Source organism: Dermacentor albipictus, unplaced genomic scaffold (assembly GCF_038994185.2).
Source record: "Dermacentor albipictus isolate Rhodes 1998 colony unplaced genomic scaffold, USDA_Dalb.pri_finalv2 scaffold_16, whole genome shotgun sequence".
In the NCBI taxonomy this organism is placed as follows: domain Eukaryota; kingdom Metazoa; phylum Arthropoda; class Arachnida; order Ixodida; family Ixodidae; genus Dermacentor; species Dermacentor albipictus.
Genome location: NW_027225570.1, coordinates 4,606,679 through 4,632,834, shown reverse-complemented (window position 1 = coordinate 4,632,834; position 26,156 = coordinate 4,606,679). Strand labels below are relative to the sequence as shown.

The window sequence follows — 26,156 nt, the reverse complement described above, 5'->3', positions numbered from 1 at the left end:
CAGATAACTCCCGCTGACATCTTGAAGCTTTGTTAGAGAGACGGGAAATAAGAATACTGAAGGGACTGTACAACTGGCCAGACTGTGTTGTGAGATGTTGATGGTAATTAACCTTTTGAGAGTCAATGACATAAATATACAGTGCCGCAGACAAGTCCAAAATGGTCAATGCCATATATTTATGGCGCCGTCTGTACGTTCAAAAAGCACGCCAATTTCCTCACTTTTTCTTTTCTGTCATGTGCTGCCACTATGCGGGAATAGAAAGAATTTTTTTCGCGCACCTTCCTCTCTCAATTTTCATTGCATGGTTTGTTTTAGAGCTAGTTTGCTCCAGTGCATCTATATACTCGTACTACTGCTCGCGCATTGGGGTGCGTGCAGCTGGGTGGCAGTTTGGGTTTTATTCCACGGGCAGTTTCGGCTTCTTGTGCTTGCAAAACTGACGGCTATCTCACTACCAATTGCTCAAAGGTCGACTGTTTGTATCTCACTTGTTTAGTGCTCACAGGGGTGCACATAGGCAGGATGTCATCATGCATACGTTTTTGTTCACGTTTCTTCTTTCTTCTTCTTCTTCTTTTTTTTTTTGAGACTCGCGTAAACTAATTGCCTCTGGTTGGCGATAAGATGAAGATTACCAGAAGATTGTCACACGTTTTGCTTTTTTGACGGGCACACAACCACACAGTTTTCTTTAGTGCGCGCACCTACCCACTTTGAATACGCTATGGTCGTACATATTAGTGTAAGAGCAAGAACATTTGAGTCTTGCAAAATATTCTCGTGTGTGCATTCTCAAAGCCTTGAACTACGTGTATAACAATGCATGAAATCTTTTCATTCTGTTATTTCGTTTTTACTGTTGTTATTCATGAATGAAGAGTAAATATATACCAACGCAAAATATTTTTTTCTCACTTTACAGTCACTGCAGAAAAATTACGGTAAATTTTAAAAAAAATAAGTCCCTAAGAAGAATTGGAATCTGCACTAAAAAAAACGACCCTGGGCGGTCGCATATGGCGAAAGGAATCGATCCAGAAAGGGTTAGATGACAATCATTTATTGTGATAGAATCCAGCACACGGCTTTGCGATTTCAGTAGGAATTATAATTTTAAATTGGCAGAGACTTAACAATAATAGCTCAACTGGCATATCCTATCACTTATGCAGCCAGCAAAAGCATGGCCTTTGAGATCATTTTGTGTTACTTGGAGGGAGCTGTCGATGGGGTGTAGATTCAGACACCACCTATTATTGTAAAAATAGTTCAACGCTTCGTAAAACATGACTTGCAGTTATATCGTCTTGATAAACGAAAATTACTTTCTTACAGCTGGAGCTGCACTTGTCGTCTGTTTCCCACCAATGCCGGCGTATAATTGCTGTCACGCTTGCCTATTACTGTTTCCAGCGTATTTCTTGAGCCTGACTGCACCTTCAATGCAGCTTGGAAAATTCTGATAAAAAAAATGTTCCATGGTGTTTACTGTGTTACCACTATAGTAAGCTTTCAGTTGTAAAAAAAAATGAGTAGCATGAAAATTGGTTGTTAGTCCCTTCAAATGGGCCATGACACCGAATTTTCTATCTTGAATTACCATACAAACTTGTGCAAGGCCCACGCTCATGTAGAGGCCACACCTCCGACTTGGGAGAAGAAAATTTTGAAAAAGATTTTTTACGAAGAAACAATCGCGTTCGGTGCCCCAATGCTGTGTACTTCAAGATGCCGCTATAAGGTCGTGACAGTCAGTGTGTCCACATGATCCAGGGTGCCGCCGCCAGCTGGGCTGGTACCATTTTGACCAAAGGGCCACATGGTGCCGTATATTTTGGCGGCTTCCAAGGGCCACATGTCGGGAAAATTGTAAAAAAAGAAATTGCCGCTCTTACACAAATCTATACGGTGTGCATTGCACACTAAACGTGTTCCACAGGAAGCTGACAAAATTTGAGCGGGTTTGTTGCAGTAGAAAGCTTGTATTTGAATTTTTGAAGTCCTAGTTAAACGAGAAAGTGTTTGACTCAGTCGAAACCTCAGCAGTCATGGAGGCATTACGGAATCAGGGTGTAGACAGGGTGTATGTAAAAATATTGAAAGATATCTATAGCGGCTCCATAGCCACTGTAGTCCTCCATAAAGAAACCAACAAAATCTTAATAAAGAAAGACGTCAGGCAGGGAGATATGATCTCTCCAATGCTATTCACAGCGTGTTTACAGGAGGTATTCAGAGACCTGGAGTGGGAAGAATTGGGGATAAGAGTTAATGGAGAATACCTTAGTAACTTGCGATATGCTGATGATATTGCCTTGCTTAGTAACTCGGGGGATCAGTTGCAATGGATGCTCACTGACCTGAAGAGGCAAACCAGAAGGGTGGGTCTAAAAATTAATCTGCAGAAAACCTAAGTATGTAATGTTTAACACTCTCAGAAGAGAACAGTAGCTTACGATAGGTAGTGAGGCACTGGAAGTGGTAGGGGAATGCATCTACTTAGGGCAGATAGGGACCGCGGATCCGAATAATGAGACTGAAATAATCAGAATAAGAATGGGCTGGGGTGCGTTTTGCAGGCATTCTCAGATCATGATCAGCAGGTTGCCATTATCCCTCAAGAGAAAAGTGCATAACAGCTGTGTCTTACCAGTACTCACATACGAGGCAGAAACCTGGAAGCTTACAAAAAGGGTTCTACTTAAATTGAGGACGACGCAACAAGCTATGGAAAGAAGAATGATGGGTGTAACGTTAAGGGATAAGAAAAGAGCAGATTGGGTGAGGGAACAAACGCGAGTTAATGACTTCTTAGTTGAAATCAAGAAAAAGAAATGGGCGTGGGCAGGACATGTAATGAGGAGAGAAGAAAACCGATGGTCTTTAAGGGTTACGAACTGGATTCCAAGGGAAGGGTAGCATAGCAGGGGGAGGCAGAAAGTAGAGTGGGTGGACGAGATTAACCTTTTGAGGGTCGATTTTTTTCAGCATATGCGACCGCCCAGGGTCGATTTCTTTTATTCCAGATTCCAATTCTTCTTAGGGATTTACTTGGAAAAAAATTTACGACAATTTTTCTAGGGTGACTGTAAAGTGAGAAAAAATATTTTGTGTTGGTATATATGTACTCTTCATTCATGAATAATAACCATAAAAAAGGAAATAAGCTTATAAGGATTATAAATTTGATGCATATTTACACATATTGTTCAACGCCTTAAAAATGCACACACGAGAATATCTTGCAAGACCCAAATGTCCCTGCTCTTACACTAATATTTACATCCATAGCATAATCGAACTGCGTAGGTGCACGCACTCAAGAAATGTGTGTGGTTCTGTGCCCGTCAATAAAGCACTACGTGTGACAAACTTCGCTAATCCTAATCTTATTGCCAACCAGAGGCAATCAGTTTTCGCGAGTGTCAAAAAAAAAAAGAAGCAATGTTTTGCATGCATGGTGGCATCCTTCCTTTGTGCACCCCTGTGAGCACTAAGCGAGCGAGAAAGAGGCGATCGCCCTTTGAACGATTAGTAAGGAGATAGCCATCAGTTTTGCAAGCGCAAGAAACCGACTCTTCCGGCGGAACAAAACCTGAATTGCTGCCCGCCGCGCGCGCACCAATGTGCCAGCGGTAGTATATAGAGGCACAGGAGCAAACTAGCTCTAAAACAAACCCTGGAACGAAAACAAAGAGAGGGAGGCGCACGAAAAAAATTCCCTGTATTCCCACATAGTGGCAGCACATGACAGAAAAGAAAAAGTTAGGAAATTGGCGCACTTTCGAAACATACAGACGGCGCCGTAAATATACGGCATCAACAATTTTGGGACTTCTTCGTGGCGCCGCATACTTACGTCATTGACCCTCAAAGGGTTAAGAAGTTTGCAGGGACAACATGGCCACAATTAGTACATGACCGGGGTAGTTGGAGAAGTATGGGAGAGGCCTTTGCCCTGCAGTGGACGTAGCCAGGCTGATGATTATGATGTGAGTTAAACTGTACAGCAATCTCGCAACACTGAGGGGTGACGGAACGAATCAGCGCCCCCGGAAATGGCACCCTCGAGTAACAAAAGCCCATCTCGAAGGGTATGCTTTTGTGTACTGCAAACACTGTTAGTGACGGCAGGAGCTGGAAATACATCGTGGCTGCCGTGTGCCGGTTCGTTTTAGCATTTTGGTGGTTTGCAGTGGCTTTTTATCACAGTAGCGAATTACCTTATAGACTAATTCAAGGGCTGCACCTTCTTTCACAATTTTGACAAGGTGTGGCCCTTACACGGGACCAAACATTTGGGTTAAAATGGTGCCAATACAAGCGGCAACTACTGCACACCCCAGATCCTTGAATGTAGCATTGCATCAGAGGTCAACACGCAGATCTCGTTATGTAACAGGGGCATGCAGAAGTGCACAGCGCACAAAAAATTCGCCGATGCATGCGCACAGCATTGGGGCACCGACCACACTTGTTTCTCTGATTTTTCGTTTCCCCCAAGAATTTTGGGCTGTCAAGTTGGGAGCGCAACCCTTGCGCGGGTGTGGCTCTCACACGAGTCTGTACGAGAATTTCTGACACAATTAAGCAGCGATGCCCTTGCTGTGCCTTTGGGTGCCAGAGAGAGAGGAGCAAAAACGTCCACTGTGATCTCAAACTGTTTCAAAGCAGTAATGGGGAAAGTTGGGCTAGTTGGTGATTAATCATCATACCTTGCTGGTGAAGCAGCGCACTGACACGGACATGGCGAAGACACACAAGAATAGTTGCGAGTGTCGTGCATTCTTGTGTGCCTTCGTTGTGTCCGTGTCAGTGCGCTGCTTCACCAGCAAGGTTTGATGTTTCAAAGCAGATGACATGGCAGTCGCCTGCGGTTTCCCGACGTCACACAGTCAATGGCAAAATGGCAGTTGCACGGTGGGAGGGGTGTAGAGGCAGCGTTTTTGCATTGAAATTTTGTGTTAAAATGTGTGCCGAGAGCTCAGATTTCTAATCATCATGGCCATCATGGCCATGATCATCATCATCATGGCCCTTTACTATCAATTACAATAACAAACTGAGGATAGTCAGACAACCGTATCGTGGCCCCTGTAAAAGGGCACTGAAGAGAACCATAAGTTGAGCCATATTAGTAAATTACCATACTACCATTCCAAAAAATGCATTCTTATGGTGAGAAGAGGTTCGTTAAGCCATAAAATATGCAAAAACTGAAGCTGGGAGGTGGTGGCACCGCCTTGAAGTTTTCGTAACATCTCACCAAGGCATCATGGATTTTGGTGGCATCTGCTTGTTCCTCCTGGTTAACCTTTTTCGTACCTTGCAGAACGACAAAGCTTGTGCCAAATTTACGTGATTTTTCTTTTTTCACTGAATTTGTGGAGCTTTCCTTACTGAACGAAACGTACCCTTTTTTAAAATTTCAGTAAGGTTGCTTTATTTCCCAAATTGCCTGACATAAGTGTTTAAAGATGGCTTCTCTGCATACCACTAAGGTCTTGTGGCACAGCGATCTACGGGGCTCAATATTGGCCTCGAGGGCCACCACAGGAGGGACCGGCGCTGCTATGACATCATGACATCATGTGACTCGCCTTTGCCGCCACCAGCCACGCCAACACTGCTCGCTGCCTTTCATCTCGAAGGCAGTAATTTGGTTTATTGTTTCAGCATGGTTTACTGCTCGGTGCCGCTGTGCCAAATGTATTCGATGGAGCCCAGTGCGAGTTTTCATGTGTACCCCAAAACCAAGCAGCAGCAGGATGCATGGTTGATAAAGCTGAGCATGGGGCAGCAGCCCAACATTCATTATCACGTGTGTGACAAGCACTTCCACAAAGAAGATTTTGTGTATGGCATTGGAGCCAAAATGTTCGGTTAGTATGGCGTGGAACTTCCCGGAACTGTACGTATAAGAATTTACTACATTTATTCACGCCAGGCTGGAAAAGACAGTGCCTTGTGCCCGGAGCAGTGCCATCGCAGGTCCTTCCTGTCCGGCCCTTGAACCGTCCAAAACACACCGTGCTTTGCCGGAATCGGGAGATGGAGATAAGCTCGCGTCTGATTTCCTTTGGGTTGCGTAACTTGTGGGAGGTTACACGTAATGTGAAATGCGGAACCTGACGATTTGCTAGCCTTTGTGAAGTGCTCGGTGTGATTTCAATACGTGAAGTTTTTATTGCGAGAGCAATCATATATGGACACTCCAAGCACATTTAAGTCGCCGCCCTCACTGTGAAGTTTCGTATAAAGTCAAAGGGCGATAACACCGTTGCCGTACAAAATTATGCAACATTGCTGCTGTTTGCAGCACAAGGGCGGCGAGAGTGAATTTCCCCTCATGCTGTTCCTTTAGGCTGCATATTAGAACGTGGTCAGCCTCACACACTGCCCCTCGTTCTGTTAGCAACTGTGATGCGCTGAACTGCTGGTCAACTGATTGGTTGATGCTAGAGACTGGCAGAGTCACTGAAAACGAGATATGGTGATCGTAATTAAGAGTTGAGCAAGTGAAGCACACTAGGCTTGCAGTGTGCTCACTTGATATCACACCAGTGAAAATACCCTGTGCAGAGAAGCGCAAATAGGGGAAGCATGGGTTGAGGACACAAAAGTATAAACGGTTGAAGGTTCATTTATTAAATTATATCAGTGATTAATGATCATCCCACGATAATTCTGGTGAAAATAGCACGCCGCACCCGCCACGACGAATGCTGTGAACAGTACTGTCATCGCACCAAGAGTGTGTTTAATAAAGGTCATGCGAACTTAATAACCAATATCAAAGCATCATATGCGTCGCCAATTTGATTGTGCACTCAAAACTAGGGCGAAGCGTTGCTGTGAATCATGCACGGCAATCAGTTGACGCAAATCGAAATCTTACCTTTCAGCCGCGCACCGTGCGCGCAAAAGCCAGAACTAGATGCACGCTATCACGCTTGCCTCAGTAAACATAAATCTACACGAGATGTGTGAGTGCTTCGAGTTGTGGATTACTGGGTAAATTTCATAACAGCTCCCATATACACGAGTGGCCTCTTCACGTTCGTCGTCCATGGCGCCACGTGCACACGCTCCGACGAGAGTGAACGATGCCGTACGTTGGCTTGCTAAAAAAAAAAAACCTTTGTTGGCCTGCACACTAGGTTGTTTTGAAGCTAAGACGCACACATTCAACGCTTGCAACATGACACTAACGGTGGCTGAACGGGCTAAGCCATTGAAGACGTCGAACACTTCACAATCGGTGTCACGTGATGACATTTTTTACGTAACAGAGAGATTCCAGCAGATGGCACCGAGCTATGTCCTCGACGGCACTATGCTTTGAAAAGAAGAATACAAAAAGAAAGTAATCTAAACGGTGCAAAACACATGTGCGTGGACAGTGACCACTTTTCCACAGCTCCAAGGGCACATTTAGTAGGTGAAGGAACCATTCGTAGGCAGTGGCAAGAATCTCCTGTCCATCCACATAATTGTCATTTCCCAAGTCTACGAAGGAGAACACATCACTTTCTGTTTCCGAGCAAAGCTGTGCAGAACTGTTTTCTCACTAGGAGACATCACAATACTTCCTTTTACACTTTTATTCCCATGCGACAGGAAGGCAGCCATGTTTTTTACGCAGGCATCAGGGGAGGTGGCAGTAAAGAGGAAGGCAAGACATAGTGGCACACCATAGACAAGTGTGGCCATCTAGTGTCAAAAGTTGCAACTGATCATCTGTTTGCTGTCATCATCATCATCATCAGCAGCCTGGTTATGCCCACTGCAGGGCAAAGGCCTCTCCCATACTTCTCCAACTACCCCGGTCATGTACTAATTGTGGCCATGTTGTCCCTGCAAACTTCTTAATCTCATCCGCCCACCTGACTTCCTGCCCGACCTGCTATGCTTCCCTTCCCTTGGACAGGTTTGCTGTGTGAGGAAATTTTATTCGTGATGACTATACTTGTCAGCGGTAGAGAAAGGGTTGTCGTTTATTGGTAAACATAGGCTACACTATATTCTAAAGGAGGCTGTACAGTGGAATCTCGATGATACGAATCTCACGGGGTCACGAAAAATATTCGTATTAGCCGAAATTCGTATCATCGAAAGAATTAAAACTAGCTAAATATAAGAGTCAGGGTGAACTCACTCAGGCACACGTACGTAAAAAGCATTTATTTCTTGAAGAAAAAGTCTCTAATGTCCTTCTGCTTCTTTTTTCTTTGTCAGGTTACTTAGCAGACTTTGTTCAAATCCATAAAAACGCGTGCACGTGTTGTCGTTGATTTCATCCGCGGCTATAGCACGCCTCAGAACTTCGAGCGCATGCAGCGTTTCAGCCGCCGGGGGTGGTCCTTCGCCGTCGCCCACGTCTAACACAAAGAATGCGTCCCAAAGCACAGCAGCTACTCCGTCCGATGACACGCGGAAACGGAGGAAAAGCAACAAAAGCGCCACCGCTTCAAACTCTTCGCGCCCAGTCGCGGCCTCCGCACCAAAAGAGAAAGGGAGAAATCACGTGACTGCGCGCTGTTCTCTTTCGCGGCCGTCGGAGGGGCGGCGTTTATAGAGGCGAAAGCCTTTAATGGCTCATACTCGCGGTCGCGTCCGTCCATGCGCTGGAATCGTGCCAACTGTGGCCTCTCCTCCGCGCAGTGACACAACCTCCTCCCCTTTTTAGCAACCGGCGCGCCGGTCGGGGGCGCAGCTGCGCATAGCAACCATGATGTCACACAGTAGCGGAAAAACGAGCGCGCGTGCGTCGGCGGTAGCAGCTGCACCGCCGCTCCTTCGCCAGACGTCTCGTTGCGGTCGAGTGAGTGAGACGCATGGTTCCGAAGCGGCCCAGTGATTCCGCGCCAAGCGGTTCGGGGAAGCGGCAGCGGACGCCGGATTCCCCCAACACCAAACGGCAGAAGAACAAGGAGCGAATGCGCATGCGACGACTGAACATGTCACCAGATGTGAAAGCAAGGGAGGCAGAACGGAAACGTCAACAGCGACTGATTAGATCGCCGGGTATCAAAGGCAGGGAAGCAGAACGAAAGCGGCAGCAGCGACAGGCGATATCTCCGAACACCAAAGCGAATGAATTGTAGCGCAGACGGCAGCAGCGTCTGGCTTTCGCCAAGCACACCACTTTAGAATTTTCAAAGTGTCTTCGGTAATTTTCGTATCAACCGACGCGGGTCGAAAATTGATTCGTAACAACCATTCTCTAGCTCGTTGCAAAGTAATGGGGCTCAGCCAGGACCACAGAAAAATTCGTATCATCCGGAAATTCGTATTAGCTGTGATCGTATCATCGAGATTCTACTGTATTCGGTCGTTTCAAGAATACTTGCGGAACCAGTAACATCCAAGTTCTTTCACTCACTTATTCTTGTGAAGAGCTCGCTGCTGCTGAAGATAATAGCGGGCCTTGGTTTGCCACCAAATCTTCCAGCCTAAGAACGCAGAACTAGCATTCTATTTGGAGAATAGTCTATTGACGATACATTTCACAACAAGGCACATTTACAGGAGATGTTTACACGAGTTGTTTGGGATTTGCCCTGCACAGCGCATGTAAGTGCCACATTTAGGTGCACAGGGTATTTCTCTGGTGAGCCGTGTCACTCTTTGTACCTACTTGCTTCTTTTTGGGCTCTTGGGGATCAGTGGCTTGAGGTTGGTCAATGTGGTCAGTCTCCCGGTGTGTGCAGGCACGACGTACAACATACCGATCTGCATCTGGCTGCTGGACACGCACCCGTACAACTCGCCCATGTGCTATGTCAAGCCCACTAGCTACATGCAGATAAAGGTGTCCAGGCACGTCGACCAGACGGGTCGCGTCTTCCTGCCCTACCTGCATGAGTGGAACCCGGTATGGTACACATAAACCCTTTCAGGCACTGTGTGAATAATTGTGTGTGCCAAGATGGTGCATCAAACGCAAGAGCATTGATAAAGTTATTGATACAAGGGACTCCCGATTCATACCAATTTTTCAGAGACGCACGAAAACATCATACAGTTGAACCCACTTATAACGATACTGGTTTGAACAATATATCGGTTATAACAATGAGAAGCTACTGCAATGTCAACATTTGTATGTTTTCCATGGTGAAATAACCCGCTTACTACAATGCCCCGATGCCGCAATATTGGTTATAACAATGAAGTCTGGCTTCTGGGTGTCCGAGCCGGAAGGTAGTGAAATGCAAACTCCTTGATAAGAAAACAAAAGAAAACGATAGATTCGAGCCACTGCACAATGGCCCGCTGCTCCAACAGCCACCGTGCGCTCATTTTCCGGCCTTCTCCGTTTGCCTCTCTCTCATCGTCCTTTCACCCCTCCGAACATGAATGGGCTGCGTCCATAGCTCTATGCCGCGCCACCCTCCTAAACCCAAATGGACTGTGCTAACTGCACTGCTCGCTGGCACCTCACTCAGCGCAATTCTGCAAACAACTTAATCGCTTGCGTTCGTCTTTGTTGGTTGTGTCGAAATTGTTCCTGGGCATGTGGTTTCTCAGCGTTGTTTGACTCGCCGCCGAAACGGAAGATGGCAGGTCATTGGTAATGTACTATGTGGCCGGTGAAAGAACGCGCATGGCTATAGATTTAACTAAGTGCTTCTAACCAATGAGGCAATCGTCACGAACGTGCTTGCATCGGATAGCGACGGCGATGACAGTAGCGATGATATCGTTGGGCAGGCTCCCTCAACGGTGTCCTCACAGGGGGCCTGGTAGATGATTCAGTCCCTCCATGGCTTCATTTGCCCGAGAAATCTTCCGTTGCATTATGTGGAGCAGCTAGATGCCTTGGAGAAGGATGTCGGCAAGATTCGCGTAAAGCATGCAAGGTTGACGGACATGGGGTTTTCTTGTGCAAGCCAGTGATAAGTACATGGTGAGGTGCTTGTAGCGATCTCACCTCAGCGTTTCTTTTGGATTTCTCAAGGCTGACATGCTGCCGCGGTTTTCTCGCATTTTTTAAAAGGCCCCTTCGGGGCCACTATAGTGATGCCTCGGCAGTGCTCACATATTGTTTGCCACCCATGACCCCTCTTTGCAGTTGTTATAGTAGTGCTATTCTTTAACGCCGACAGCCGTGGCTTGTTACATGTGATCGGAGCGCTCTGAAAGCAGTTAAACGAGCGAACACAATCAGCAGCCGGACGGAGGAAGGTGGTGGGGAAGGGCACTGGCCTCCCCGCCATTATAGTTTTTTCACATTGGCTCTACCATCCCCATTTCATTTTTTCATGCAACCCAATTATAACAATTATCGGTTATGACAATGGAATTTTCGTGACACTTGAATATTGTTATAAGTGGTTTCAACTGTGTAATTGAAAATGTCAAAAAACATTTTATCGAAAATGGCGATAACATCGTAAACAGCTGCTATGCAGCCTGTTGTAAATAGTGCATCACTTGAACTGCAGTAAAGCAGCTATACGCATTTTCCCATATTAACCGTGTGGATGCCTGCTGAACTCTGCAGAGCTCGTCAGACCTGCTGGGCCTCATCCAGGTGATGATCATCGTATTTGGCGAGACACCACCCGTCTTCTCAAAGCCCCAGGAGGATGGTTCACCTGCCTACCTTGGAGCCAGGAACACTGGTAAGTTTTTATTTCTCAGCTGATCAGTTTTATGACAGAGCTGTTACATGTACTTTGTAAAAGCAGCTGCTTCCAAGCTAGTTTTATCAACGTTGGATCAGCAGAATGCAACTACGGTGAAACCTCGTTGAACCGTAGTTGGCCGGAGCTTGGAAAAAGTATGTACTAACGGTAGTACTGTTTAACCGAAATAGCATGAGATCGCCCACTTACCTGTCAAAAACAGAACACGGTACTCGGAGAAAGTGCGATGAAAGGGGAAAAAAACATGAGTATTTATTCAATTGGCACGACAAAAGTGTTATTTTCGCTTGATGCCGTGGCAGCCTAGCAGCGACGACAGTGGCTTCAAACTTACTGAAGCTGCGTGCCAACTTTTCAGCCAGCCCCTTCTTCTTGGCAAGCACTCGCATGGCAGATTCCTCGTTGGCGTTATGTATTCTCCGTGCACGCATGCGGCTTACTTCATTGTGTGGTGCTGTTCTCGTCGCGATGATTGCATTCACGAGGCTGACATAACGAGCAGCTTCTGCCACTGTCGGGCCTGAATCACCCATGCTGTCGCTTTCCATGGCATTCTCATCACTGTCGCTAGTCCACATTTCGGCAACAACAGAGGCAACGATGGCGAAAAGTCGAACCTCGTAGCCAACATCTCTTCGCAGTCGCAACAGCACGCCGAGCAACTTCTTCGCATTCCAAATGCCACACACCATAGTCAACAGCAGATCCCTGCCAGCGCTGACTTCTTCGTAACGTACGATAGCACGAACGATGTCTAATTTTTCTTCTGTGCTGAGCACCCGGCGTCTTTTTTATGCGAGCTTCAGCATGATGCGAGTCCTTGCTTGCACGATGCCGCAGCACTCTCTGGCACGGCACCAAAGTTATGTTGATGTTGATGTGGCTTCACGCGCATACGCACAGGGCGTTTGGAGGCCGTTCGTAGCCAATATGTCTTTGCGGTTGCAACAGCACTGCCGAGCAACTTCTTCGCATTCCAAATGCCACACGCCGTAGTCAACAGCAGATCCCTGCCAGTGCCGACTTCTTCATGTGACGTACGATAGCACGAACGATGTCTAATTTTTCTTCTGTGCTGAGCACCCGGCGACTTTTTTATGCGAGCTTCAGCATAATGTGAGTCCTTGCTTGCACGATGCCGCAGTACTCTCTGGCACGGCCCCAAAGTCATGTTGATGTTGATGTGGCTTCATGCGCATACGCACAGGGCGCTTGGAGGCTGTTGTTCTGATCTCCGAGGCTTGTTGTTCTGCAGGGCTGCCCGATAAAGACGACGCACCGCCATGTTTGCACGACAAAAAGTGGAAACACTACATGTTAACCGTGGGGTTTGCACGGGTCCTTAAAAACCTTGAAAACCCTTGAATTTGAAAATGTGATTTTCAAGGCCTTGAAAACCTTGAAATATTTAGTGGTGCCTGAAAAACCCCTGAATTCCGTGATGATAGTCATTGGCGCCGTTCAGCGATTGCCCGTTGATCAACTGGCCACATTAAAAGCGAGGGTTGACTCCCAATCCAAGCCAAGAAAATCCAGTCCGGTTCGGGCGTTCGTCCTCCGTGTTGTCGTATTGTCGGGTTGTGTTTTTTTGTTCGCTGCGGTCGCGCACTTTTTATAGTTGCCGTCCTCATACCGCTTGTTAATCGCCTCCCATCATACCTTGCTGGTGAAACAGCACACTGACACGGACACAGTGAAGACACACAAGAAAAGACTGTGTCCGTGTCAGTGCGCTGCTTCACCAGCAAGGTATGCTGATTACAGTGAAATCTCGGTATAACGAACGTCAGGGTACCGCGGGAAAATGTTCGTTATTCTGAAAGATCGTTATAGTGAAAGCCCAAAAATTAGCCATAACAATAGCATTTCAGTAACGTAAACGTTCTACCTTTGAAACGGTACCTCCTTGAACTCGTTTCTCACACAATGCACACGTGATCGTCAGACAAGGCACATTTATTTGAAATAGTCCGTGATCGTCTTCTGATGGGCGCAGCACAGACTCTGCAGCACGAACGATTCCAGACCGTCCGCATTCTTATGCACACCTTCGGTCGCTGTGCCGCTTTTGGCTATAAATATGCGGAGTTTTCGCAAGTAGTCCAACGCATCTGTGGCAGACACGGGCTCGTCGCGGTCTTCGGGTGCTGCCGTAACGTCATCGTCCATGTCGTCGCTGCATTCCTCATCTTGAGTCGCCGTGCCCTGGACGCTCTGCAGTATGTCATCAGTGGTAAGCTCCGCTGAGGTCCACGTCGTGTCGTTACATTGGACATAGGTTCAAATGTGACTGAAGGATTGACGGCTAGCTGCTTGGCCACCTCGCTCCAAAGCTCGCTCGAACTGTCCTCCGCTGCCGGTTCATTGGTTTGTGGTTGGCCATCTGTGATCGTCAGGCCGGCCTTCTTCCAGTGGTTTTGGATGGTGGTGGACGTGACGCTCCACCATGCGCCTGTCAGCATTTCTGCAGCCTGTCGGATGTTGATGGCTGTCGAGTGCTGCAGGCGCAGGTTGATGAGCAGCCGCTGAACAAGACGCTTCCGGAAGTGCGACTTCACGCTCCTTATTATTCCTTAGCCCAGTGGCTGAAGTACTGATGTGCAGTTCGGAGGCAGATACTCGAGACGCACATTCGTGAGCCATATGTTGACAATGTGCGCCGAGCAATTGTCCACAATCATCAAAATGTGCCGCCCCTCCTTGCTCATATTCTCGTTTAGCGTCAGCAGCCACTGGGAAAACAGCTCGCGGGTCATCCAGGCACGCTGATTCGCCCTATACTGGCACGGCAGCGACACTACATTTTTCATGCAGCGCGGCTTCGAAAACCTCCCGATCACCAGAGGCTTAAACTTTTCAGTGCCATCTGCATTGCAGCAATACAGCACGGTGACGCGACGCTTCGACTTTTTGCCGCCTCTGCATTGTTCTCCGTTAAAATGCATTGTCTTCTCCGGGAGCAGCTGATAAAAGCAGGCCGTCTCGTCTGCATTAAAAACATCAGCTGCTGCGTAAGACTTGACCATTTCGCAGAAGCTGTCCTCCATCCACGTGGCTGCTGCTGCTTCATCTGCTGCCTTCTCGCCAGACACAGACTGCCAGGTTACGCCCTTTCGTTGGTGAAAACAGTGGAGCCAGCCAGAAGACGCTTCGAAGCCGGTGACCTCAAGAATTGCAGCGAACTGCCGCGCCTTCTCCTGCAGCATTGGGCCTGACATGGGCACATTCTGTGCTCTCACGTCATTAAAGCAAGTCAGCACTGCTGCGTCAGTATTCTGGAAATCACCGAGCCGCAGTCGCTTCATTGATGGGGCAAGCTGAGATTCTTGCTGGTGCTTAAAGATTTTCTCTTTATCTTTGAGAATCGTGGCGATCGTCGACCGTGCCACTCCACATTTTTTAGCCACGACGGATTGTTTCTTCCCGTCTTCTATCTCGCGAAGAATGTCTACTTACTCGCTCAAAGAAAACTGCTTTCGCTTCTTCGCCGTGGTTAGAGTTGTTGAGCTCATGGCAACGCGAACGCCGGCACGCACTTCTAACATAACAGAAGAAAAACAAGACGGACAGGCCTGATACGAGCGACAGCGCGCGAACAACTGAGAAAACAAGCAAGAAAAACGTGATGTGGCGTTGGCTTCGCAACAGGAAAAAAAAGAAAAGGCCCACTTCAGCGTTAATTACAACTTTTTTTTTTCCTTCTGCCGCGCACCGTGTCGGGTTTTACGAGCCCATGCTCCCGCCTCTTCACTCACAAAACCTGGTGTATCGTTGCCTCCGCAACGGAGAAGGAAAAAAAAAAGTCCCCGCCCACATCTTTCTCCTCCCGCGCCATCTCAGGTTTTTGCGGGAAGCAAGTTGCAAGGCGCCGCTCTTCGCGCTGTGTCGTCTGCTAGCTTAGAGCTCCAACTGCCGGGACGGATACACTGAAATCTAAGAATCCTCGCATTTCGAGATATGAGTTCGTAGTACTGAGGTGTTGTTAAGATGACACGGAAATTAAATAACGATCGTTATTCTGAAATGTTCGTTATTCTGAAGTTCGTTGTAGTGAAATATTTTTACATTGAAACTATAAGCTGTCGGCATGGGATTTCTTAAAAGTTCGTTAATCTGAAATGTTCGTTAATGTGATGTTCATTGTAATGGGGTTTGACTGTACTCACCAAGTAGCCCAACTTTCCACTTTACTAAATCGCCTCCCGTTGGCTTATTCAGAGCACGTGTATTTCGGCACGCGCTGGACGTGGACGTAACTGTGTGTGCGCACAATGCCCGGGAAGTGCAATTTCCAGCGATAGTGGCTTAGCCATGACGAGTACAAAGACTGGATTGCATATCTGGAGGCACAGAAGAAGGAGCAACTTGAACAAGCAAAGGAGTCAAAGAGGCGCCTTGTTGAGGAAGAAATTTATACCTTATAGCGAAAGAAAGCAAGACTTGAAGCAACCGTTGCTGATGACAGCTTCAGCAGACAACTTGGCTGAGAAAGCAGAAGAGATGGGCGACGTCGTGCACATTGTGAAGTCAAATTGCCTTAGTAATACGGCAAGAAGCAAGACGGAAGAACTTCTAAACATCAAGCAAGAAATAATCAGAATGCTTCAGTCGCTTTCATGAACGCTTGTTACGACCTGTCTTCGTTTAGTATTAAACTAGTCTGGTCTGTAAGTGTGTCTTTTCCTTAGGGTTCAATAAATTTGTTGCAGCGTGTTTTTAAAAGTTGTTTTACTATAAAGGCTACTAAATTGAGTATTGAAATGAGTCCTTGAAAAAAGCTTTTGGGGGCCTTGAAAGTCCCTAAAAACCCTTGAATTTGCGCCTTCAAAGCCTGTACGAACACTGTAACCGATACATACGCAATAAGCTGGTACAGTTTATGCGGATACAAAACGCATTATGTTCAATGGCTGTTGAATCAGGGATTTGACTTTACTACTTTTAAAATGAAGCTACTGTTCAAGCAGGTACGGTTTGCTAACAGGTAAAATTTGCTATGTGGCCTAGTGAGGGGCCCTTTAATGAAAAAGAAAGCCTGCAATATCTTTTTTTTTTAAATATGGGCTATGAACGTGACAATGCTTTGGCATACCAAAGATTGCGTCAATCTTTTCAGAAACATTGTCAATACAGGTGCGGTGAACTAGCAGCCATGCTTTTAACGCACATATTCAGTCCTTATATAACACAAAGTAGTGCAATACTGTAACGGTTCGCTTTCCGAACCGCTACCAAGACCACACCCCTGGTTTGCATGTACGTAATGTGCACAACGTACTAGATGACAATGTTTACATCTGACATTGCTGCTATTACTGGCGCAGATGGATTGTCACATGGAATTTTTTTGAAATTTCACATCTGTTATTCCTCCCGCGTTCCCCCAAAACAAGAAAACACACAAGACATTTAGGTTGTTCTGTATGATCTTATCAGTCATTTCTCGGCATCCTCCGTAACTTTTGCATTGGCACCTAATCGAATAAGTAAGTTAATAAATGTCAGCTAATCAAACCTAATATTAGGTTATTGAGCACAACAACAAAAAACAACTAGCATTAACAAAAGCCTATCAACATACAGTGGGTGCTGTTCACGTAATGCCCTCGATTATATTTTTCTTGGCCACATTTAGTTGGGTACATCAAATGTGTAACTTAATACAGTCGAACCGGGCTATATCGAACTCGCAAATAAACGCCTATCAGTTCGATATACAGGGTGTCTGCCAACAGGGAAAACGAGAAATTCTCAGGGATTTTGAGTAGTCTGGAAAAACTCGGGGAAAGCTCAGGGAATTTGTGCCTCTGTCAGAGAAAATTGGTGGTAATTTTGTTGAAAGGGTCGAAAGTTGCAGTAATGCTGGCTTGAGTAACAGACAGGAATCGTAATGAATCGTCTTCGACGCCCTGTTTTCGGCAGGAGGAGTTTCCATTGCATAGTCAACTGACGTCTTTCCGGATGCCCGATGATTTGGACGGCTTCGCGGCACCACCACGTACCCCATAAAGTCAATGTATCAGAATGTCTGAAATTTAGGAGGCAAGAACCTTTTGCCGTCCGATTTCCCGGACTTCTTGCCGTGACCGCTGGTCCGAAACAGCATTAATCAAAGCCACCACCGATGCTGTTTTAATTACCTCACTGCCTCGAAACGGCGCTCTCGCACGCAGATCTGTTAGCCAGCTGTAGGCACCACTGCGGCAACGCTAGACCTAGCTGCTTCGACGTTCGCTATTAAGCTTCTTCTCATTGGGTGCCGGGTTTTTAATTTAAAGAATTCGCTGCTGTCAGCAATGGCACCGACTGCGCCTTTGCGATCCTCGCATTTGGCTTAGAAGCTTGGAAAGCACGGTGCATTGCATAATGCCGGTTCCCGAAAGTCAGCTTCGCCTCTTCACAGAAATGTTACTTGGCGAAGCATACGCAACAGTACTGCAGTGAAGCATAACAAGAATGGGAAGGAGCTAGTATTGCCACGGGACACAGTGTATAATTATACATGCGTGCATCCTGTATCTCCTCTTACAGTATGAGCACCGATATGCCTAATACGTGTACCGACAGGCCTTCAGAGTGTTTTCGAATGTGCCTGTGGCGGTTTGAGCCCTTAAGGAGGCATGGTAGGGTAAATGGTATGTGTTAGTTTTAACGTAATATTTTAGAAACGGCTGCAGATATTCACATCAAATTTCACACGATTACAAAAGATTCTCTTGGGTACAACACGAGACACTTTTTGTCTAGATGGTTTGCCTTTACTGTGGCCTACTCCCAAAATTTCAGGTGTATTTAAATATTTGATGAATCTTTTCTTTGCAACCATGCAGAGGAATGTGATGATATTACAGTGTTATTCTAAATTCCCATAGGCTATATCTGAACTAAAGAGTTATCGTGTCCACTTTGGGGTTCAGACCTAAAAAAAATTATATATCTGCTCACACAAAACAAGGGGGGTTTCTTGCAGTGTAAATTTTTTAGTGTTATCATTCATATCATCAGAGATTTCTTTTTAGTTAAGAATATTTATGACTGGTTGCAGTACATGTGTACAAAATTTCACTGGAATGGAATGAATACTTTCTGAGAAAAGGTACATTGAATTTGAAAAATTCATAAAAAATGCAATTTGAGAAAAATGAAGTTTTATGTTCAAATACAGCTTATGGATGCTCAACATACCCCAGGAGAATACATTTCACTGCTGACTTTCTTGCAAGTGTCACCAAAACCATTCTTATCCATGTATTCAGAAATGCAACTTAAGTTGAAGCCCATGCTTGACTTGATCCAAGTGACGCCCATCATGAACGCGCCGAAGGAAACGCAGTGAGCGTCTTTGGGCACGTTAACGCCAGGCGTCATCTAAATCAAGTCAAGCATGGGCTTCGACTTAAGTTGCATTTCTGAATACGGGGGTTAGTGTTCCTTTTTATCCGTCCTTCCTTGCTCTCGGCAGAGTCATAGAATTCTGCCCTCTCAACACCCTCTTTGTCCATCCTGTCGAGGGCAATATTACAAAACAGACCTGGAATGGACCAAGGGCCTGCAGAACAGCTTAACAGTTTCTCATGCAGAATTACCATCATTGTAGTAGGCTACAGCATTGTTAGTTGCTGTCTTCAATGTGTAAGCACTGACAGAGTTTTCTTAGGGCAGCGGCACCAGATGAGTTGGTTGAGCGACTCATTGGTGTTCTGTGTTTGTCCATGAGTACATTTGCTCAGAAGACCAGTTACGTTTGAAAGTTCTCTTTCTGTTCCATTTGCTGGACAATCGTGCCATCTTCTGGGCAAGTAATGCATTTGAAACTCAAAACAGAGGTGACCGCGACCACGTAAGCAAAAGCAAAAGTTTGACGTAATAGTTCTTTTCTACAAAGGGCTATTACGTCAAACTTTTGCTTCGAATTGTCAACAAATTCGACTTCTCCCTGCCATGTGCTAGCTGCCTGGTTAGCTCAGATGGTAGAGCGGCTGCCCCAGAAAGGCCGTGGTCCCAGGTTAGAGCTCCGGACCAGGACGAATTTTTCATCGAGTGCGATGCTTTTCTTTCGAGAAAACCGTGTGGGATTCCTTTGTGGCAATTGGTACAATTGGGTCGATGTGTGATTTTCTTTTAATTAGTGTATGATCTTTTAGTACAAATCATGTACTTACCACACACTCAGGCAAAAAAAAAAGAAGAACCATGCATAACGAAGAGAACTGCGAACAACAGCGATAAACAAGCCGGTCTCCGTCCACCATTTTTAAATGCCAGGGCACGCGGCACACTTCGGAGCAACATTTGAACCGCTTTCAGCGGGCGCTCGAGGTCGTGCTTTCGCAGGTTTGTTCCTCATAGAGCAGTCTATTTTTTTTGTGCCAAAATTGCAAATTCGATTTTTTTTGGGTTTGGGTTTTGGGACGTTTTCACGGCCCCTAGGGCGTTCTAAAAATTGGACCGTGCAAGTGACCAAGAAGATGCTTCAAATGGTCCATGGGGTGAACAAGTGGCGGAAAGAGGACAAGAACAGAAAGAACCTACACATTGAGGAATGAGCAGGAAAGGAAGCGTGCTGCCGCCGTTTTGAAGGAGCTTGAGCTAAAAAAAAACGTGTTGGCTGATGCCAAGATCCAAGTGTACCTTATCCAAATCAAAATGAACTCTTGAAAGCAGTGAAACACAACACTGAGGCGTCGTGCGCGGGTGAGGGTATGTCAGGACAGTTGAGGTTGACTTACGAGCTGTTGAGAGAGAATCTCAATTGTGACAAAGTTTGGGCCTCATACCACTGAGCTTGCTATCAGTTGATAGAATTAGCTCATATTTGAATGTTTGCTTCTGTATGCATCTTCTTTTTATTTGTATTTGAAGATTTCTGACTCGATTTGTAATTTTTTTTGAAGACATTTGCTGTGCATATTACTAACCTCTCCTTTCTATTCTCTTCTTGAATAACATAAACGCTACTCCTTAGTATTCAAATTGGATTAAATCGTTGTTTTTTTCATATGCTTACTAGAGAGTGACAGCATTGGGCGACGTGATTTCAGCCCATCTTGACATAAAATATAGTTCTACGTCACTCAGGGAATTTTGCAAAGGCACTCAGGGAAAACCTGGAAAACTCAGGGGGTTTGAAAATGTCAACATGGTAGACACCCTGATATAGAGCATAATTTGACATAAGCCAGCTAAATAATTGGATGTGATAAAAACAGATACCATTTAAAAAATCACTTTATTGATGAAACTAGCTTGGTTTCGCATGAAATAGTCCCGTGTTTTCTGCTTGGGCAATTTCGCTGCATGTGATGCACGCACTTCTCCACATTGTCTAAGGAGTCGGGAGCAGCTGAGGCTGCCACCTTCCGCATTCGCATTGAAGCACCGGGATAGTGCGAGTGCACCAATCACTTCGGAGGATGTGCGTAAAGCACTGTCGTTGCTTTCCTCATTGTGCCCACTTTCACTTTTGCTCGGTACGATGTCGGCAATGTAGTCTTCGTTTTCGGGCACTCCTGTGGTCGCGACACCATCATCTGCACTCACAAACTCGTCCACTGTTGATTCCTCAACAGCTTCCGGAAATTCGGACAGCTCGCTCCAAACTTCGGCAACACCGGCAATGGCTCCATTGCATTCATCAGAACTTACATTCATCACTGAGCACGCAGAAGCCAGCACGTCTGAAGCAATTTCGGATGAACCACTTGTACACGGCCGTGCATATGCGTCAGGCGCCACGGGCACCGGGTCGCGAGTTTGGCCGCTTTAGCCCTAATTTCCCCCTTATTCTTCAAGATAGTGCTGAGAGTGCACCTCGGAATCTTGCATGCTGTGGGGACATCCGACTTCTCTCTGCGTTCGACCCAATTTATTATTTGAAGCTTCACGACGAAAGGCGATTTCTGCCGCTTCATCACGGCAACACTGCTGGAGAAGGCCCAGAAAAGCAGGGAGACATCTCGCACTTTCGCCATCTTGCACCATGAGGGCACAAGAGCTTCTGATTGGCTGTCTGAGCAAGCGCTGCGGGCAGGCCAGGATAATTTTTTGTAGCGGGGTGTCGACGGCTCCTCCGAGGCAGCGCGGTTACAGTAGAGAGAGTGGTTGAATGGAGCTGCACCGCGGGGTTTCCTCGTCACCGCGAGGGAAAGCCAACTTCTGGGGGCACTTTTCCGCTGCTTGACGTTCAATGTGTCGGGAGTCGCTGCTATTTTTGTTCGATGTAAGCGTAATTTTTGCTACATATACTAATTGTAAATATATTGTGTACAGAAATTGTTCAATATATAGAATAATTCGATGTAAACAGGTTCGATATAGTCGGGTTCGACTGTAGTGATTTTTGAGAAGCCCATATGGGTTTCTTTTGTAGCTCTATGCTACAGTTGAGTGGATGAGAATGTTTGCCTTTCATGAACCTTCCTCCACCTTGTGGGCTTGTGCAGAGCTGATTTTCCATAACTTTGGTGTGTTGTGCAAAGTAAAGTAAAGAACATCTGTTCTTTATCTGCCTGTATTTCACTCATGTTGAGCTTTACAACAGTGCTCCAGAACACTTGTCGAATGCTGTAAAAAAAAACAAATCATTCATGCTCCAAACCTACTCCAAAGTGCTAAACTTGCAGCTCCCAGAGCTGCTCCAAACCTCCCTTGAACACTTCCTCCCTGTAAATGCAACATACAGTAATACCTTGTTAACTCTAAGTACTAAAGACCGGGAAAATTTCGGGCAATGTTGTGGAAATTGCCATAAAAAGTTCCATTCTTTCTAGAAAATTCACTGCTCCTGACTGGCTTTTTAACAAGAGCTTTTCTATACTGGCTCTTTGTAATGGTTTCAAAGCAAAAAAATAAAAACATGCCAGAGATATCAACCTGCTTCGTTCTTTCGCACTGCCATTTTATTCAGTGCATGAAAACTGTTAGGCTGGTCTGCTTTGTGGTAACACTTGAACATAGACAGGTGTCCTCGAGCTGCTTCACACATCACACGAGCCGATCGTTTCCGCCACCGCACTCAACTTTATTTCGCAGCAAGCGAGGCATGTTTCTTGCTGTGGCTGATGTCGGCACCTCTCGAGGTCTTTCGTCGTCACCGCCTTCTCTGTCCTTTCCATTTGTAGTGATCCCAGCGATTTTGGCGGCAGTAAGTTCAGCCGGTACATCCTGCCCGCACAGCGCATACTCGTGAATGGTCATGTTGCTTCCTGTAGCACCATTTGCGCACGCAGCATGGACTTACCAGTAACGGTGCCACAGAAAGTGACGTCACCATTCATGAGTACGCGCTGTGTGGGCAGGATGTAGCAGAATGCACATGGCAAGTGCATTTTTATTCTACATTAAAGAAAAATTAAGAGGAAAACCACATCTCTGATGGTATGTGACGTGCGTAGTATAAAGCCATGGAGGAAAGAAACAAAATAGGAGAGGCCCTGATGTCACGTTTTAGAAGCCAGAAATGCAGCCATGTTGATGTGCCATCGCCCTTTCTGCCTCCAATCAGTTTGCTGGAATAGATAGCCGCGAGCTTTGAAATTGCATTGCTATGAGCATCTGGAAGGGTGTGCTGCTGATGTGTGTCAGAACAAAGCCTACGTAACTTCTGTGACAGTTTTAGTGAAGAAGCTCCTGTGCTTTTCTGTGCCACATTGAAGAAGACAGCGAAGTCTGCCGACATAGTTACTTGGATGTCTCTGTTGCTGGCTCACTCTCATGCTCATAGACCCTAAACACAACTTTTAAGCTTGCACAGCACACTCCAACGTCGTGTTGTCTCGCAAATGGAATGTGCTGTGAGAAAGACACGGTCCAAAAAATATTATTTCACTTTTCAGAGACCGAGACCAGCAATGAAAGCTTCAGGAGCGCTGTTGCTATGGCAACATTGACGTTTGGGGCACCAGTCCCAGTGCTCCTTTGCAAACAACAGCACGCGACTTCTGCTGCACTTTCGCCAACACATCAGTGATGGCCGAGGCCTCTCCTACGCTTACCTTCCTCCATGCATAAAGCAAACAAAACAAACTGCATCAAGCATGCTGTTTTACAGCGCATGCCTCTGCGCATGGCTCTCCCATCACATGGCCTGCCACATGGTCGCTGGACAAAGTTATTCTGTCACTAGGTTCCGACTTGACATTCGGGGAAAACGTTTGCTTTGGGGTAAGCGGACTAGCCTCGTGCGAAGCTTGTTAAATGTTCTGGTGGCGGAGTTTTTGTTTCGCTCTCAGACTAGGTTACGAGATATCCGCAATTTGGCCCAAAAATACTGTGAGATAAAGAGCAATAAATACATGGCACGTATGGGAGATGGTTTGGTCGTGTGGATTTGGCCAATTTTTCAAAATATGCAAGTTTGAGTTGATGAGGTATTACTGTATGTCATTGATATTGATTTAGTGGTTGTCTGACATGTGACTATTAAATGCACATACTTGTAACATGTGCATGTAACATGTGCTATTTAAATACGGAAGTGGGAGTTAGCCTCGAGTTAACCTTGCATTCTTGAGCATCTTTACGAGCATGAATGAGTTTTTGTTCATCAAGTTAGAACTGCGGCTCCTCTAATTCGACACATTATCGATGGAGTGAGCTCACTTCCATAAAACACAATTTGGGGGCCTCTCATTTATACATTTATTTGCTGCACCCTCAGGCTAAAATGTTATTGAGCTTACAGTGGTTACACCATATTAAGGAATCTTCAAAGGGGGAGACAGGTCTTGGAGACCAAAAAAGTCTGGGAAAAAATAGATTTTTGAAAGTGGTATTTTCGTAATATTATAACGCACAGTTGAGTGACGATTTACCGTGGGCGAAGTTGTGCCCGACAAACAGCTAAACAAGCGCCTCACTAGAACGTCCACAGACTTTTCGCAAGACACCCGCTCCTCTTCTTCTTCCCTCGTGTCCCGCGCTGATCATACGTTGCTCCGATTGCGCATGCCTTGCGAGCCCGTGTTGCCCGCTTCACTGCCGCTATCTTTCGTAGGTAGCAGTAAACAACTGGACAGTCGCCTCCTGCGTCTGTCCCGCGTAATTTGAAATCATCTTGTGTCAATATACAAACACTGCCGCATGTTCTGACCAAGTTTCCCGTGCCATGGATCAATATTTTAGCCGAAATATCGATTTATGTAAACGCCGCGAGCTATGTTTTCACAGAAAGAAGCATAGAAATGGGGGCTTTTTTCCTGCCATGCCGCTGCTGAACGACGTATGCTGTCGTAGCCATGTTGGTCGCGTTGGAAAGAATTACTTCTCTTCTTCAATTTCCCGCCACATCTTTGTTCGTCCTCCTATTCGCTATTTAGAAATACCGCACCGAAAAAAGTCCCAGTGTGTGGCCCCATTCGCCCATTCAGTGCAAGTGACTAAATAAAGTCTTGCGATTGGCCCATTCAGTGCAAGTGACTAAATAAAGTCCTGCGATTGGCTTAGGCAGCTGGTTTCGTCTGCTGCGGCATGCGGACGCGCTTGAAAAGCGAACCACGACGCCATTTTGAAAGCCGCTAGCGTAGCGTGTAGTGATGTCGGAATGTCCGCAGTTTGCCACTTGAAACAAGTTTGGCAAGAAAAGGAAGCGAGTGCGCTGCAGCTTTGAAAAGTGCTCCGACCCTGCCGAAAAACACAGCGTCGACCACCCGCCGGCGGTTTCAAGTGACAGCTGTGACGCAGGATGCAACAGACCTGGCGAGAGCCAGCCAGGCCTATTGATGTCGCCGGCCGATAGAGATTGCAGGAGCAACATTCGGCACGACACAAAAAGGGAGCAGCCAGCAGAATTGCTCCAATGGCAGAATCAAGCAGGGGTAAACCTCAGACAACTGGTGGTAACTTCGGCAATGAAGTGGAAATTGGACATGTGTATGAGCCTCAATGACGGTGCGGATGGGCTAGTGGAGATGGGTTCACACTTTTATGTTATCAGTGCGTATAGGATAAGCGCTTTGGTCTCGCGTCTAAGGTGCAGTCTCTGTGGCGGCTCCGTGACTTTTGACTTGGAGGAGCGAGAATACGGCCTAGCTTTTCCACAGCTTTTTGCCATTTGTGAAAACTGCAGTGATGTTGTTCCAGATTGGAGCTCCCCACATGTGAAAAACAGCAAAACGGTCAACCCCTTCGTAGTGAACATTCTTGCCGCTTGTGCGATGGTTAGCACTGGAAATCATTGCAGCAAAAACGTCGTTCATCGCTATTTGTTGAAAATCTCGCACCGTGGCTTTCATAACAAAACGTGGCAAGGCCATCTCAAGCGCATCTAGATAGTTGCGCATCTCTTGCTCTCGGGCAAGCCAAAGTGTATGGCTTTGTCGTGCCAGTCGAGAAGGAAGATTGCGTGAATCACGTAAAAAAAAGGATCTAAGCTGCTTTGCACACTCTCGTTGCCAAACACAAGTGCTCTGCTTCTGAAACACTTGGTGGCAAAGGAAAATTGGCGGGTGACCTGATCACCAAACACAGTGCCTACTATGGATGGGCATTAAAATCCAA

The 26,156-nt window shown here is 46.3% G+C and overlaps 1 protein-coding gene across 2 annotated transcripts in view; it reads left to right on the top strand.

Moving 5' to 3' along the window:
- Nucleotides 1-26,156, top strand: part of TSG101 (tumor susceptibility gene 101) — a 106,336-nt gene that overhangs the window by 7,266 nt on the left and 72,914 nt on the right. For both annotated transcript variants that reach the window (XM_065454781.2, XM_065454782.2), the window contains exons 4-5: nucleotides 9,720-9,883; nucleotides 11,516-11,636. In XM_065454781.2, coding sequence (XP_065310853.1) covers nucleotides 9,720-9,883; nucleotides 11,516-11,636 — 285 coding nt within the window. The remainder of the gene's footprint in view (nucleotides 1-9,719; nucleotides 9,884-11,515; nucleotides 11,637-26,156) is intronic.